General features: G+C 35.6%; 1 protein-coding gene and 1 long non-coding RNA gene across 2 annotated transcripts; both read right to left on the bottom strand.

Moving 5' to 3' along the window:
• Nucleotides 1–2445: 2445 nt before the first annotated feature.
• LOC147511046 (uncharacterized) lies at nucleotides 2446–4060 on the bottom strand. The gene is made up of 3 exons (XM_086598338.1): nucleotides 3607–4060; nucleotides 3199–3430; nucleotides 2446–2953 (listed from the first exon to the last, which is right to left on the bottom strand). The coding sequence occupies exons 1-3, from the start codon at nucleotides 4058–4060 to the stop codon at nucleotides 2446–2448; spliced, it is 1194 nt and encodes a 397-aa protein (XP_086454464.1).
• Nucleotides 4061–8190: 4130 nt separating this feature from the next.
• On the bottom strand, nucleotides 8191–15884 carry LOC147511047 (uncharacterized). Its single transcript, XR_015216914.1, has 4 exons — nucleotides 15837–15884; nucleotides 15150–15531; nucleotides 14015–14120; nucleotides 8191–8335 (listed from the first exon to the last, which is right to left on the bottom strand). It is a non-coding gene; the product is annotated as an uncharacterized LOC147511047 (long non-coding RNA).
• Nucleotides 15885–16878: the final 994 nt, after the last annotated feature.

Raw genomic sequence — 16878 nt, forward strand, 5'->3', positions numbered from 1 at the left:
CCTTTCCGCCTTCCCCTATACGTTGACCATCTTCATTGTATTGAACATTCAATAGTTCACCCTCTCTCATTTTTGTTATCCTTTTGCATTGAACTGCTCCTCTTCCTGTCCTTTCTACACTTGAATCTTGTGTATTGTTAACTTCCATTGGTGTATCGGAAGTCTCGTCAACTCCCATATCTGAATCAGAATCAGAATTCTCTCCTGGATCCATGCTGATTTCCTATATACCGAGTATAGACATGAAGACTTTAACCAATAACAACATATGAAATAAGCTAGGTATCAATAACTTGGACAATATTAATTAAACAATAATAAGAGAAATGATCATCCATAACATGAATTAAAGTATTAAGGCAAATATAAATATCAAAGTAGGTATGAATTCACATTTAATAACAATATTCAATAGTCAAATAATAAAGGAACAAACTTGGTCAAACATCCCCATAGAAAGAAAAAAATCATAACATGCTCTAACTTAATCGTTAGAGGTAGGGTCGACATAAGTCCCCTCACAATCTACACGCGCATAAGATGATACTGATGCACCTTAACTAAGGAAGTCGACATCTGGAAAGACTTTACTACTTGTATGATCTAGTTCATCCTCATTCCCTTCCTTAAGGTAGTCTCTTTCAGGAGTCCTCAAAGCTATTGACCATTTTGGATCGAGTTGGTCAGGTACATAATAGACTTGCTTGGCCTGAGAGGCCATCACAAAAGGGTCTTCCTTATGTCCAATTCTACCAAGGTCAATGAAGTGAAACCCAAATCGCCTACTTTGATGCCATTTCTGTTGTCAACCCAAATCCACTTAAATATTGGGACTTTGAGTACCGGATAGTCGAAAGCACCATATCTTAGTTATAACACCGTAGTAACCCATTTCTGAAACAACGGGGTTCTTATCCTTGGCACTAGAAATTTGCACTGTTGTCTCCATTAAACCCACACCACTGTTTTGGTTTATTAGTGAAGCTTCATGATCCTTCGTATGAAAATGGTATCCACCAATAACATAGCCTGAACACTTTAGAATGTCTCGACGAGGTCCTTGAGCTATAACTTTCAAGGTGTTTGAAAGTTTGTTACCGGTAACTGCTGCCTCCTCCTTAACCTGATTATCCAAGTTATCCAAGAATCTTAGTCGAATTTAGCAAAGTTGTATTAGATGTAAAATAATTTCAGATAATCTTACCCTTTGACGAATCCAATAAATGAATGTGCGAGTGTGCTCATCTTGATACCATTTGGCTGACTTACGAGGATAAGTAAGCTTTAAGTGTTCCATATGCTTCCTATCAAGTTAAGAAAAAAGCTTGGTCACCATTATCTGTCTAGGTGAAATAAGGAAAAACAAAATCCTATACTAATGTACTCGATATAAGGTTGAACGTCATTAGTGTTTTCCAAAACACATTGATGAGCTTGCTCCCAAGTCTTATCGTCGACTTCAACAACATTCATACCACCAAGAGGCTTTCCCTTAGAAATTATATTTTCTTTCTCTGTATCATTAGTATCCATGTTTCTAACTTATGGGACTCCCACTACATTCACTCCAGATAAGTACTCGCTAAGAAACTCAACACCTTCTTCAAGGATATAATTTTCAGCAATGCATCCTTCTGGACGATTTCGATTCCGCACGTAGCCCTTTAGTATTTTCATGAACCTAATATTCGAAAAGTAACAAAAAAAGAGAAAATACAAACAAACAAACAAACAATCAAATTGATGAAGCTTTACTGAATTATTGAAAGTAGTTCATTCAATTTTCTGTGTACTTGCCTCTCAAATGGATACATCCAACGAAAGAATACTGGCCCACAAAGCTCAACATCCCTTATAAGATGAATAGATAGATGCACCATGACGTCAAAAAAGAACGATGGTGGAAAGTACATTTCCAGTAGACATAAAGTGAGGACCAAATTGTCTTGAATTTCCTTTAATTTGGACACATCCACTACTTTGGTGCAAAGAGAGTTGAAAAAGAAACACAACCGAGTGATGGTATACCTCACGTGCTTTGGCAACACTAATCGTATTGCCACAAGAAGAAGTTGCTGCATCAATATGTGACAGTCATGAGACTTGAGACCAAACACTTTTAGATCTTGCATCGACACGCGGTGTCTAAAATGTGAAGAATATCCATCTGGCACTTTGAATTCACTCAAAGTGTTGCAAACTGTTACTTTCTCAGCTCTAGATAACGTATGACATGCTGGTGGAAGATATGTCCTATTTCCCCTTTTCTCTGGTGCTAGTTCCTTCCTCATGTCCATTTCTAAGAGGTCTAGGCGACTTTTGAGGTCATCTTTTGTCTTGTACTTAATATTAAGTAGTGTGCCGATGATGCTATCACAAATATTTTTCTCAATATGCATGACATCCAAGTTGTGTCGCATTGCCAAGAATTCCCAATATTCAAGCTCAAAAATATGGATCTCTTCTTCCAATATTTACCACTTTCATTCTCATCGACGCGCTAGGTCGCTTCTCTCGTGTTTGTGACTCTTCATTGGATGCCTTTGACTTCTTTCTTGATGTTTTTGGCTTTGGAATCACCAGCTTTGGTTTCCCCCATCTAACTTTCATCCCTTTGAGCTTCTCTGAAACCACCTCTCCAGTTAACGGGTTTGGATGTGATCTTAACTCTTGCTGACCATTAAATGCCTTCATTTGCCTTCGATAACGATGATTTTTTGGAAGGAACTTTCTATGGGACTGATATATGTTTTTATTCGAGTGTTTCAATCTTGTAGAATCAGTTTTCTCACCACATATTGGACAAGCAAGATATCCCTTGACACTACACCCAGCTAAATTTCCAAGAGCAGGAAAATCATTGATCGTCCACAGTAGAACAACCCTTAATGTAAAAGATTCTTGCTTGTAGGCATCATAAACCTCCACACCGATTCCAAAGAGCCTCAGAAATCTTCAATTAAAGGTCTAAGGTAAACATCAATATCATTACCAAAGTTGTTCGGGACTGATATCAACATTGTCGACATCGAAATTTTCTCTTCATACATAACCATGGCGGAAGATTGTAAGTGATCAACATAACCGGCAAAGAACTATGCCTAGAGCTGAGATTACTATGTGGATTGATCCCATCCGTCGAAAAGAGCAAGTCGCAGATTTCTTGGATCTTCGTGGAACTCGCCACCTTTTATCAACCTCTTTCCATCTTTGGAGAATCTGGCTGGATGACGCATTTGACCATCAACTTCTACTCTTCTATCTGCATGCCATACCAAATCTTTTGATGTCTGAGCGGATTGAAACATCTTTGCAAACCTTGGGAGAGGCGGAAAGTACCACAAAACTTTCGCAGGCGCTTTACCCTTCTTTTCCTGATATCTCGACGTTCCACAAGTTGGACAACTAGTTAAATCCTTGTACTCATCTCCTATGTAAAGTATGCAATCATTGGGACATGCATGTATTTTTTGAACTTCCATTCCAAACGTAAACAAATATTTCTAGCTTTGGTCATGGATTGTGGCACTTCGTTATTATCCGGCAACATTTTTCCCAACACCTTCAATAGCTTGGTAAAACTCGTTAATGCGACCACCCACTCACCGGCTTTCAAGTTGAACAATTTCACAAGGGATGATAACTTTGTATAGCTTTTGCAACCTTTGTACAAAGGTCTCTCAAAGATCTTCAAGCAATTTACAAAGCTTTTCGTGATTCCCGTGAAACTCTTATATGCATCATTAACCATTCTAACCGTGTCCCCAAAATCACATGGGGTTTCCATATAAAAGTCTTGACATGGAGGTTCATGTGTGTCTACACTTCGGGACTTTCCACTGTGAAGCTTTTCCCCATGCCATATCCACGTTCTGTAACTTTTTTCAAAACCAACATGAAACAGATGATCCCTGATATCGTCCAAACTCTGATGCAAGTGGTTTCCACAATTAAGGCATGGGCATCTTATGAAATTAAGATTGTCTGGGCCTACATGCTCTCCATCACATTTTATAAAATACTTGACCCCTTCCTCGTATTCATCAGAAAGTCTATCCATAGTCATCCAAGGCTTATCCATACTCAATGTCAGAAATTCAATACACAAGTACTACATACACATGAAAAAAAAAAGTGATTAAGCAAGATAAAATCATGCAATTCATAGATTTTGGCTCAATCTAGTGGTTGAAGCAAATACAAACATACAATATAACCTTGTACTAATCAACCTAAGGTGCCAAAAGTGTAGTGTGGGAATGGATTTAGGCATATGAATGGGGAAATTCCTACTTTCCTTACATGTGCCCGGCCAGCCACCTAGATACTTGGTAGACTAAAATGAAATAGTTAAGTGTCGCATTAAGATTAGGGTCTTGATACTAGAAATTCCTAGCAATCATAATATTCAGTACCCTAACTTTACAAAAGAAACACACACACACACAATCAACAAATTGAAAGCTAGTAATTTTTTTACCGTTGAGTACATGTTTATCTATTTGTCAGCTCAAATCATGATCAACCAGGCGTTCCTGCCCAATATATCAATCAACAATAAGCAAACTTGCAAACTAATAGTAAAACAACAGGCATAAGAGCTTCTAAAATCAGTCTATGTACGAGAACAGTCTCCATCTCTTACTCATTCAGTCAAACACCTTAAGCCACTAACAAAAACCGTAAACATGAACTGCCAAGCCACTATACAAGCAACTACATGCCATCACTAGGCCAATATATCAATTAACAATAAGCAAACTTGCAAACTAAAAATAAAACAACAGGCATAAGTTTCTAAAACCAGTTTATGTAATGAGAACAAACCATATCTTATTCTTTTTAGTCAAACACCTTAAGCCACTAAGAAAAATTGTAACTGCCAGCCACTATATAGGCAACTACATGCCATCACCAGCCATTACAAGTTTTACTAGGCTACTAAAAAGGCAAGTATTTGGTGAGAGCTAAAACCTTGCTAAACCTTTCATTGGACCACATTTTGACGCATCGAGACAGTGCTATGGGATTTCATATAATTTTGGGACCTTACATGGAATTCAATGAAAAATATCCCCAAGCAGTTTAGTGAATTATAATTTGAGGAATGCAAACACCTGATCAATGCACCTACTATATTGGGGGAAGAAAAGCACTAAACACATGGCAAGCAGTGTGATACAAAATCTATTCGAATGATTTGCTCAAATCCTTCTGGAGTTCTGACAAACAGTAACGATTTTCTTAAGGTGATTCAATTGAAAGTACTAGCCTACTAGGAATAACTTAGTGATTCTAATAGCTGAGTATATTTACATTCCCCCCACCTCACCTCTTTTATAAGTTTAGTATCAACCAAAGGATTTTTTGGTTAGCAAGATCCCCTAATTGTACAAGTTTTATCAGGCTCTGGTAAGAAGGAAAACAATGTCCGCTTTCATCTATCCGCCGGACAAATACATGGGCTGATGCATTGTAGACCAATAATGATTTTGGTAGAACCAAATGAGCACAAAGGTGGAAAATAGACAGAAAAAATGGACTAGGCCATCAGTTCATCTACATTATATTCACAAGACTATACGTCCATTTCAAGCCAAGTTACTCCTTCCGTACTTAGGTCTTTGATTGTATTTTGAGTACTTGACCTACTCTGATGTTGGTAGGCACACCTGTGGAACTGCCCTCAGAGTAATTTGGTGAGTATAGGTGGTCGTTACTGTACATTGTCATTGACTATCAAAAGAATCGCCAATTTATCATCTTCTTTGCATACCAAGTTACCTACATTCTACAAATGCTTTGAAGCCTTCATCTTTTCAACTAGAAAATTGGTGTAGCATACTGCATCCTGCATATAACCTCAAAACCACTGGGTTTATGTTTCACTTTTCAGTGCGTATAGAGACGACACATTACAGATCTACTTAGTTAGATCCAGGTAAGTAGGTAACCACCATTGTACTTATTCTGTTGTACTTGCCATGAAAATTTAGAATGAAGCTCAGGAAGGCAAGACATGGGCTTTAGTCCAACAGTTATTGTTAAGGCTTGTTATTTCGGTTTGGGCTACACATTGGTTTTCGAAAATTTGAATGAATTTCAGAAAATATTTAGGTTACTTGTATGGATATGGGATGAGCACTAAACTATGGACCTAGTCGAGTCTGTGAGACTGTGAGTACTGGGTAAGTACTAAGTGGAATTCAGCACCTCTAGAAAGCCAATCCCTCATAACCCATGTGAAGGGGATCGTGCCATGGCAGAGTGATCCGCACAAGCCCTCTGGGGATCAGCTATTCAAAGCATCAAAAAAGCTAGGACTACCACAAAAATCCTTTTCTTTGTATGTAGGATTCTTGGCCTCCAATAGAAGGGTCGAATATTGTCAGAAAAGCACATATATTGGAACCATTAAGACCATTCACTGGAGAAGCGCGGGGCTGGTCACTTAATTTTTCTCGTGTTTTGTCTCATTATCTGCAAGAAGAATTAAAAATTTCCTATAATAAAAGCATTGTCCTTTGAATTTTTGTTTTGATTTTGTGAAGCCTAGAAAACACTAAACAACTAGGAAAAGGCATTGCCACATAGACATTCCATCTTGGGGAAATCCTGTACAACACTCCCGACAATGGCTATCTCTTGACAGTGTCCAAGACAAGTCCATATATGCAGATCGCAAAACAATCTGGTATTATGATCTCCACGACTCCATCTAGACTAAATCCCCCCTACAACCCTTGTTTGATATCAACATGCATTTGTTGGACGCTAGAAATACCCGTGCAAAAAATATAACTAGGAACTTTAAACACACGTCACACAGAAATGTTAAAGGTTAAATGATTCGATATACATGTAACCATATAAGAAATGAATGTCAAAAAGTATGTATAGGTTCTTATGGACATGATTTTGTTTTTGTTTGTTGTGTTTTTTTTTTTTACAGTACTAGGATTCTGAGACACGATCGAACATACCCCTCTCCCCCTACGATTATGCTCCTTCTTTGCAACATAAAGAAAATTAAAAATATAAAATAAACATCAACTAAACAGGTGAAGAACAATAGCGAGGGAAATATTTTTTTTTAAACATCAAAAGAAAAGATTAAGCAAAGTTAAACCTAAACCACAACAGAACATAATCTATCTACTCTCCGATTTTTTTCAAGTCCCATAACAAGTCTGCAATGTTTACACTAAAATCCCCAAATTTTAGAGTCCAAATTTTGCAAAGAAAAATTGGAAAGAAATATTTTTGTGAACCCTATCAATAACTACCAATGATATAAAGCAAAAACAATTACTTTACAGCCAAAGTTGAATTTAAATAAAGCAGAAAGCAATTACCTGATAGCCGAAATTGGAGAGAGTTGTAGAATAAAATCACTACTATTCTGCTGCTTTACTGGCGATAGAAGTTGAAGAAGAACCTTAGTGGACGATAGAAAGTAAGGAAAAAAGAGAGACCGATAGAATTTTAGAGAGAGTCTCGGAAGTTAGAAGTTTTGAGAGTCTTGGAAGTTGAAAAGAGTAAGTTTTAGCGCCAGACGGTTTTTGGCCACTTTCTAAATATTAATTTTTCTTTGGACGTGGGGTTTTGGTAGACCGACTTTGTCCACGGTATGCTTATATTTTTGCACAACATTAGCCACTTTTTTGTTGAAACGGTGGGGTATATGAACATCAAAATACAAATTAGGCGATATTGGTTTGTTTCGTGGTATATGAGATACTATATACCACTGTTTTACGAGATTAGTGGCATTTGCTTTTATCGTAATTAGAAAAGGTATTCTTACCGTGGCATATGACTATTAGCCACTGTTATTAGGGAAACAATGGTATATACGCTTTGACCTACCGTGGCTAATGAGCATTTATGTAGTAGTGCTCCAAGCTCAAGAAGCTTTACTGGAGCTGGTAGATTACTATCAGGGGAGCCATCACCATCTGTTGTTGTCGCTCCTAAGCCGCCTCAGTCTATTGTCCACATCAGCTTTATTGATACTGCATGTGTAAATGTGAACAGAGCCAGTTTGTGGTGGAAACTTTAAGAACAAAGTTTCCTCACAAACCTTTTTCTCACAAACTTTAAAAATTCACAAAGAATTCTCTTTGATGGACTAAATCTTCGTTAGTAACACATTTCATTCACAAAATGTGTTTTTATACAAAAATCCCCGCATACAATATTTTTTTCTTACAAAATGTAGTTTTCACATTCATAAAAAAATTCAAAATAAACTCACTTGCTGCATACATTAATTACAAATACAATCTCATTAGTAGCCCAGTTCATAACTTCTTCCACAACTCCAATCCAACAACTGAAAAAGAAAATGAAAATGAAGAGAAATGAGATCTTTATAAAAGTATTACACCAAAACAGAGAAACAAAAATATCAAAAACATTACAAAGAAAAAAGGTTGCAAATTTACATCAACAATCTACCACAACCAAAACTCATTTATTTTATTGGAAAAGGATACCAATCTTGTAGCAATTACTTATCGTAACTCCCTAATAATCTAGCATAAGCATGACTAATTGAAACCTATAATGGTATGTTTGTACCCGTTGTGAGATTCCATAGCTATAAATAAACATAAAAAAATGAACGGGAAAAAAGAAAAAGAGAAAAAATAAATATTGCTTTCTAATGTAAGAATCATTCTTGTACCAAATTATTAAAAATATACCCAAATGTACATATACTCAGTTTAAGCATATACACGCTCAAAGAAAACATTAAAATAACTTTAGACACGCAAGTACATGGGTATGATTCTTGAAACAAATAGTGTCCATTCCTCAGACAAAAGGCACTTATTGAGAGTGCCTGTCATAATTTTCTCAGTTTGTATCACTAGTAGAAAAAAACTTTTTGTGACTGTTTTAAAATGTTATTTGTGACTGTTCTATTCGAAATGGTCACAAATGACAGAAAAAAGTTTTTGTGACTGTTTTAAAAAGTTTTTGGTGACGTGCGTTTTCAAAACCGTCACAAATGGTTTTTTCTAAAAAAGGTGTATATGTGTGGAGAACTATTTGTGACCATTTCACTAAAATAGTTACATATTATCCGACTTTTAAGTGACCATTGTACCCATTATTTGACCAAACTAGTTTTTGGTCCAGTACGGGCCCACAACTCCACTAAAAAACAACTAATTCGAAACACAACACGCCCACTTTATGTTACTGTCTTGTATGACCCATTCAGTTTTCGGTCAGTACCACCACAACTTCACTAAAAAATAACTACTTAGACACAAATTAGACACACCAACATAGCCTAGTGAGGCCACGTTCCTTCAAACACTTTCAGCCTAGTGAGCAGTACGTGCTCTCCTCTACCAAAAAAAAAGGAAAAAGGTTCGAACTCCCACGACTCTCTCTTCACTTAAGTTTTCCAATTTCAAAAAGAAAATTTTGGTTAGTTGGGAACTCCAATAACCGTTCAACTTCAAGTTTTCAGTCGAACTCCAATAGTCATTCATTTTCTTTCTATAAGACTTTTTATTTTCTTAATCTTTATTTGTTTATCTTTACTTGATGCAGGTTCTCAAATTTGAACTACATATTCTCTCTCACCTCAGTACAAACAAAAGGTTCATTCTTTATTCTTTTATATCTCAAGTTCTAATGATTTGTGTCTCTAAATTGGTCTTTTTATCTTATTGTTGTTGTTGTTGTTTTGTGAAGTTAATTGGAGATGAAAGCGTTTCCACCGAATGATACTAAATATCGATCAAACTTTAGCACAATAACAAGTCATCCAAGACCTTGCTAACTACTCTTGCCGTGATTGGAATTATGATCTTCATCTAACAATTGCCCATACTTTTTGGCACTTCCATAAGACTAAAGAAACGGTCATAGGTCATAATCACGTGCCTCCAAAGATGATCGATGATGTAAAGCCGCTGTTGGAAAAGCTTCAACTAATTGTGCTAAATATTAGTTCTAACAGTGTTTCTAGCATAGTGTCATATTATGTGAAAATTGATGCCATTTCTTATGTTTGGCCGGTGAGAGAACCGAGGTGAATAATGTTTTGGAGATCGCCGCTCGAAAGTTAATAGGTTCCAAAATTTTAGATGCAAAGATTTATCTCCACAGTTCGATGCCGACTTTGTCCTCTAAATTACATGAGATGTGTGCATCCAAAAATGATCTTGATGAATTGCATCGCATATTTATAACTTCTCGTATACATTGCTCTGCACCAAGAATGGTGTTTATTTTCTTGGTAAATGCTTTTAACTATTTCGTGAAGCTTTCTTGGGGCTATCCTAAAATACACCAAGAGAAGTACCATCGGATCAAGTTGACTAGTTGAATTCTATAAGCTGAATTGCACTGCTTCTAGCATTCAAAGTTGGACCTATATCATGTTTATTCATTGATATTATGACCTGCAGGTTGAAATTCTTTCATCTATGGGAAAGCTGAATTGCACTGCTTCTAGCATTCAAAGTTGGACCCATATCATGTTTATTCATTGATATTATGACCTGCAGGTTGAAATTCTTCATCTATGGGAAATGGAATTGCTGAAAGTATTCCATATTCTGGAGATTGTCTAATCCAAGGGAAGAAAGTATGGGTTGGTGTATCCCGTGCAGACGGATCAAAATGTGAGATGCCTTTGGAATTACTCCACCAAAGTTGGTTCCTTTTCTGAGCATCCCACTCTTTGCAGCCGATGTTATAATGTTGTCGGCATCCAACCACTTCCTGTTGTGGCTGCAGTAGAAGAAATGCTTGTACTTGCAGTGCATGAGTATCGAGTAATCAGTTTTGGCTTTGTTTTGACATATCTGTGATTTTTCAGATAATTCAACGCTTTGCAACTGTAGATCTATCAAATTTCTATTTTGACGTTGCAAAAGATCGGCTTTGGGTAACTGCAAAAGACCAGCTGTATTCAAAACCTTTGAAAACTTATGATCGTTGCCTAATGCCAACATCCTAGTTCGATCATCTCAATGAACTGGTAATAGGATCTTACAAGTTACAACCTTACCCCAAGGTACTGTTTTTCAATCTTGTAGCAGTTAGCAGTATTGTTTCAAGGTACTGTTTTTCAATCTTGTAGGTGAGTCCTCTTGTTTGGTTTGTTTGATAATTATAGTGTTTTTTTAAATATATTTACAGTGGTGCCTTGTAAAGCTGCGCTTTTTATCCATTTCGAATATGACTTTCCATTGCTTTGACCCTCTCTAACACTTGTAAGCTGCTACAACCTGTTTCAGAAGGTATTACCAAGAAGGTGTTCTACCCACGAATGAAGGAGCACGCTGAAGCAAGGGAGGCAAAAGGAACCTTAGGAATAGCCAGGGAGGTAGGAAAGGACGCATGTAGAATAAGGAATACAGTCCAATACAGCTAAGGTAAGCACCCCTTTTCATATTTCCCTGTTTTTTGTTTGTTGGTGTGCTTGATCAATATGTCACTTTTCGTATGCCTTTTCACATTATTGCTTTCTTTGTTAGTTGAAAGTGCGTACAAGGTTAGAATAAAGCAATTACAGACCCATTTTTTTCTCCATTCATTTTCACGCCAATAGCTTATACAAGGTACTTAAGAGAAACCAAAGTTTACTAATTAACCATCTATCCACCTTAAAAACTTTTGTGACCCATCTCTTGTAAACACTAAAGTTAAGTGTGAAAATTCAAAATATGACCTAGGTGTGGCTATTGGGTTTTCTTTTATTCTCGCAACAAGGCGAGATTGAGTTCCGCCGACTTCTGTTTAATTAGTTTAGAGGTGAGTCTAGTCTTCTTCCCAAATAGCTAGTTTAAAATCATTTTGCAAGATGGGGTTTTGTTTTATTAGTTGGAACTTGTGTTTTTAGGTACGGTAAATGAACTATTTTTAGTTTGAAATGCAAACTATGAATCTCTTTCTTCTTTTGTTGAGTTGGAGCTTGTGTTCGAACTCGAATTCGAGCTCGTACTGAACGAGTCGAGTCGAACTTGAATTTGAGCTTGAGCCCTATATTAAGCTCGAAGTCAAGTTCAAGTCGAGCTTGAGCATGCTCGCTAAATGTGCGAGTCGAGCTTGAACATGCCAATATTCGACTCGGGTAGCTCGATAACCAACCCTAGTTGCCAATGTGTTATAAGACTTTAGCTTAAAACTTTTGTCTACTTACTGGATTTAATTCAAGTGTATTATTTGCAGGAGAACTCTTAGAAGGTTAATTGTAAATAGTTTCACTAGATTAATTTTCATTTCCTACCTCAGTTTATGGTTTAAATACCTTATTAAGTTAGTTTTTTGTCATCCTATTCATCCTCTTCTTAGTAATATGACTAAGTTACTTTGTTTTCATTTTATGATTGCAGACCCGGGTAAATTTGATATTTGAATATGCAGTGAAAGGCTAACTTTACAAGGAGCTCCAGAAGTGCAAATTTTTCAGCGAGAAACGTGTTACCACTGAGTTATTGGTTAGGGAATAAGTTGCCCTACTTAGCAGCTTGTGTTTTCTTGTACATAGATGCAAAACAATTTTACGGAAGCATACCTATTTTTGTTTGCAAATATCTTATACCAATGTTTTTTATGTGCGTCAATAGCACATTTCATCACTTGCACGAACCTGATATGCTGCCATGGAAATCATGTCATACACAGAGATATAAAGCTGGAGAATCTCTTAATTGGTCCACAGGTGTCTTAACCTCAAATATGTTTTGTATTCAAACTTATTATTACTTTCAACAGTTGAGAGTGTCGAGTATTAGGTTATTTTTTCATTTGGATTTGGATTAGGCTGATTAAATTTATATGAATTAGATTGGAAATGTGTTATTTACTTCATTACGTTTTACGATTAAGTACAAATATATAGTGGTTATCCAAGGGGATTGGAATGCTTCAATGAAATTAGCACTATATATGAGTGTACTTGAAATTTAATAGATCATATTCAGGTATGTAGTTTATTCAAGTGTGTAGTTTATTGCAAGTCCCCAATTTTGTGAGTTTTCATATATATTTACGTTTCTTTTTTCTCTTTTTAATAAAAAAAAAAACAATATATACATATCACTGTTTTACCCAAACCGTCATTACTGATGGTACTTTTTATGACCGTTAAAAAAAATGAATGCATAACAGTTTATTTAAAACTGTCACAAATTATATGATTTGTTGTGACGGTTTTTGAGCAGTTGTGACGGTTTTTTTATGGTTTTATGACCGTTAAAAAGAATGAATGCATAACTGTTTATTTAAAACCGTCACAAATGATATGATTTGTTGTGACGGTTTTTGAGCAGTTGTTACCGTTTTTTATGGTAGAGAAAGGCTAGTCTGGAACAAATATTTGTGACGGTTTTGGAAAAAAATAAATGACTCTCACTCCGTCACGGTTTTGGGAAAAAAAAACAGTGACAAGACTTTTTGTGACGGTTTTTAGCAATGATATAAAGTCTTTTTTCTTGTAGTGTATATCTATGTTGGAACACGCCATATTTTATCCGTGTTGGATAGGTATCTACATGTCCGTCTCAGACACATATTGTATGTGATGTACTTTAATTTGTGATAGTTCGCCGTATCAGTGTAACTTCTGTTTGTATACTTTTTAGATTTTAATATGGATGTGCTTTAGAGATTCGTTTTATGACAACAACATAAAACTTTAAAATATCAATATTTTAAAATCTCTCCATCCTTAAAAGTTCATAATTCTCTCAAAACTGTAAGGAAACCAATCTAGTTGACGTAAAAGAATGGAATAATTTTTTCCATTCACTATAAGAATTTAATTTGAAATGAAGTCAAAATTGTTGGTGGAAGAGACTATGTTAACAATGGCCTTAACTGATAACAAAAACAGTTGCCAATTTCAAAATTGTGTGTGGGTATCTCAAACAACCACACATCAGTTGAAGTCTCATGCATTAATATATGTTATACCAAGTAAGCAAGCACAAAGTGGTGGTTGAGCATAAATAATTTTATGCTAAAATGAATATAGACTTACCATCATCAGCAGTATTCAGTGAGCAATACAGCTACTCGGTTATTTAAAGAGATCTTGTTTGCAATGATATGTGCCACTTCTTTTGACCAAGTATCTCTGGATAAACCTACAATGAAACAAAACACAGACAATTCTTTTTCAGTTTATGCTGAGAAAGTAAAGTGTTACAAAGTAATTTTTACCAAATCAGTCTAACACACTGATTTACAACAAAATCAGCTTGATTTACAACACAATCAGCTTAAATATGGTTTTTTCATAACATTACACCACACTAGATCAGAATTCCAAACATAGACACTCATATCAACCTTTAGGACCAATGTGGATTGCTAGAATACACTGCTAGATAATCTCTGAACAACCCATTTCAATATAGTTCTCTGAGAATTGTGCTTATTAAATATATTTCAATAGATTTTAAAACCCCAAAATATCGAAAACAAGTGACAACAAAATTGCTAAGAAAAATTACAAATCAATGGACTGTATGAACACGACACAACGGTATAAGAAAATCAAACTTTGGACTGCATGAACACGACACAACGACATAAGAAAATCATACTTTCTCAAGGAATTATAACTTCCTTCTCCGTTATTGCCTTCTTTGTTATTCACAAAAGCTTTAGTAGATTAAAAATATGTAGAAACATAATACTAATAAGTAGCACGTACTCGAGTTTGAGAAACTGCATATACTCCAACAAAGATTAAGAATTAAACCACATATGCATTATATACTAACAATTTGACACTTCATTGAGTTTCAAAAGATTGAGAAACTACAAACATACATTGTATACCCATAATCCAAATTTTAAATTACTTTAATTATACCATAATAGTCAACTAAAAATAGACAAAATAAAGAGGACATTATAATATAATCATTTCCCACAAATTGGCGGTACCTTCTTTTTTTGCTCGAGGCAAAATCAGTTAATTGAGATTTAAGCTAAAAAATGTGCAAGGATTGTGTTTTTTGGGATCCTAATATATATGTTGGACCTACAACTAATTCATTATTGAGCTTGGCATCCATATTTTTTGCTTTAATATATAAGTCATAGCAACTGTTAATTTACCATTGATTAGTTGCAAAAGCAGGAAAAAAAAGGTGAAAACAAAGTACCTTCCACACGTCTTACTTTCCAATGCATCTTGTTCTCTTGGAATGCCTTGAGGATTGAAGTAGAGTCTGACTCTACCCAAATCATCTTCCAAGCACCCCCAGTCCACCTGCAAGAGCACGTACCCAAGAGTTCACCATTATTGTTTCTAAAAACTATCCCCATCCAGCACTTCCTGGGTTGCTTCTAGAGCACCCATTTGCATTAACTTTTATCATGTCTGGAGATGTAGTAGCCCAATAGCATTTCAAACATTTGTGGAGTTGTTCTCAGTTTTGGTTGTAGCTTCATTCAGTGAGCGCAGGAGAGAAAGACCATGAGCAAAGTTGTTCATGTGTCCTCTTGATCTGTTACGTGCTCAAGAAATTTGATAAAACAAAAATCCTGCGAAGAACCATCACCTCTTGATGAAGACATTAAAGAACAAAAGAAATGATGGTATTACTTTGTATTTGCCTGAACCAAAGTGCCTTTGAATGGGTTTTTTATTTTGGTTTGGATTGCATGTGTATTGAACAGCTCAAATAGAACATTCGTAGGACCCTACAATTTTAAGTCTTTCAAAAATTGTCAACTGCACATAGGTTTCAAACTTTTAGTATAGTTGTCAAATTACTCACCAAGACTCAATGTAAGCTACATCCAAAACTTCCTGGACTTCAAAGGCAACATAAAATATAATTCATTACCTCTACCTTGCATACTTCATCAGATAACAATGAATTCATTATTAGAATCAGAATCACAAAATAGAATTCTGAGTAAACGCATCTTGCAAGCAATAAAAAACCCAAAAACTAAGAAAGCCGATTTAATTTCTTTTTCAAAATTTCTCGTTGATATCATCAATTTGTGATGGAAAAATCAATGCCATCAACCAATGGTACAAATCCCAACTCTCTTCCTACTGACATTTCATAAAATACCAAATCAGCTTATAATTAAGTGTTTTTTTTAAAGCTTTGCGGAAAAAAAATTAAAGGGGTTTTTCTAACTTAACTTTCAGTTGCCTTTTGGCTTATACAGATCTTTCAATCACCTGAGCTCTGTGGAGAGAAAAATGGAAGAGGGGATTAGCACCATTTTTATATACAAATTACAACACCGATGAAAAGGAAATTGGAGTAATAAGAATACATATCCATTTTCATTTTGAGTTTGGAGTCTTGGCTGGAACTGTGCGTATCTATATATAAGCACCACAACTACATCTTTCTTGCATATAATTTTAACCAAAAATTGTATCAATTAAAAACAGGATTTTGACTCACAAAATATGGAATAACATAAAAAGGGAGATGAATTTACCATCTTTGGCAGTGGTGATGTTGGTTTCAGCTTCAACCCTCTTCCTTGTTCTTGGAGGATTGAGCCATTTTCATAACCTTCTTCTTCTTCTTTCACAGAGACTCAGAAAGTGGCTTCAAGGCATGAATTGAATCATCACTCCAAAGCAAGCTAAGAAATCAGCCTTTATACATTGATAGAGAAGAAATTGAATATTCTAAATTTCATCAAGCTATCATAAAAAACAGAAGAATATCTCAAAATTCAGTGTCATAAAGATCATTCTCCGTTGATCTATGTGAAACCCCTTGAACAAAAAAAATGTTTAAATTTTCAGTGAAGTGAAGTAAGAAGGAAGTGTTATCGATGAGATGTGTGATATAGTGAACCGAAAGAGATCAGAAACCTGATGGGACAAAATTTATTTGAAAATCAATGATGGCT

The sequence above is a fragment of the Coptis chinensis genome, chromosome 3, assembly GCF_015680905.1.
Source record: "Coptis chinensis isolate HL-2020 chromosome 3, ASM1568090v1, whole genome shotgun sequence".
In the NCBI taxonomy this organism is placed as follows: Eukaryota; Viridiplantae; Streptophyta; class Magnoliopsida; order Ranunculales; family Ranunculaceae; genus Coptis; species Coptis chinensis.

Excerpts from the sequence above, each read along its gene's own strand:
- LOC147511046 (XM_086598338.1), bottom strand. The coding sequence starts at position 4,060 with ATGGATAGACTTTCTGATGAATACGAGGAAGGGGTCAAGTATTTTATA. Across the intron at positions 3,431-3,606 it reads ATTGTTCAACTTGAAAGCCG|GAGATGAGTACAAGGATTTA; the intron begins GTGAGTGGGTGG and ends TACTTTACATAG. Across the intron at positions 2,954-3,198 it reads TTCTCCAAAGATGGAAAGAG|ATTTCTGAGGCTCTTTGGAA; the intron begins GTTGATAAAAGG and ends CTTTAATTGAAG.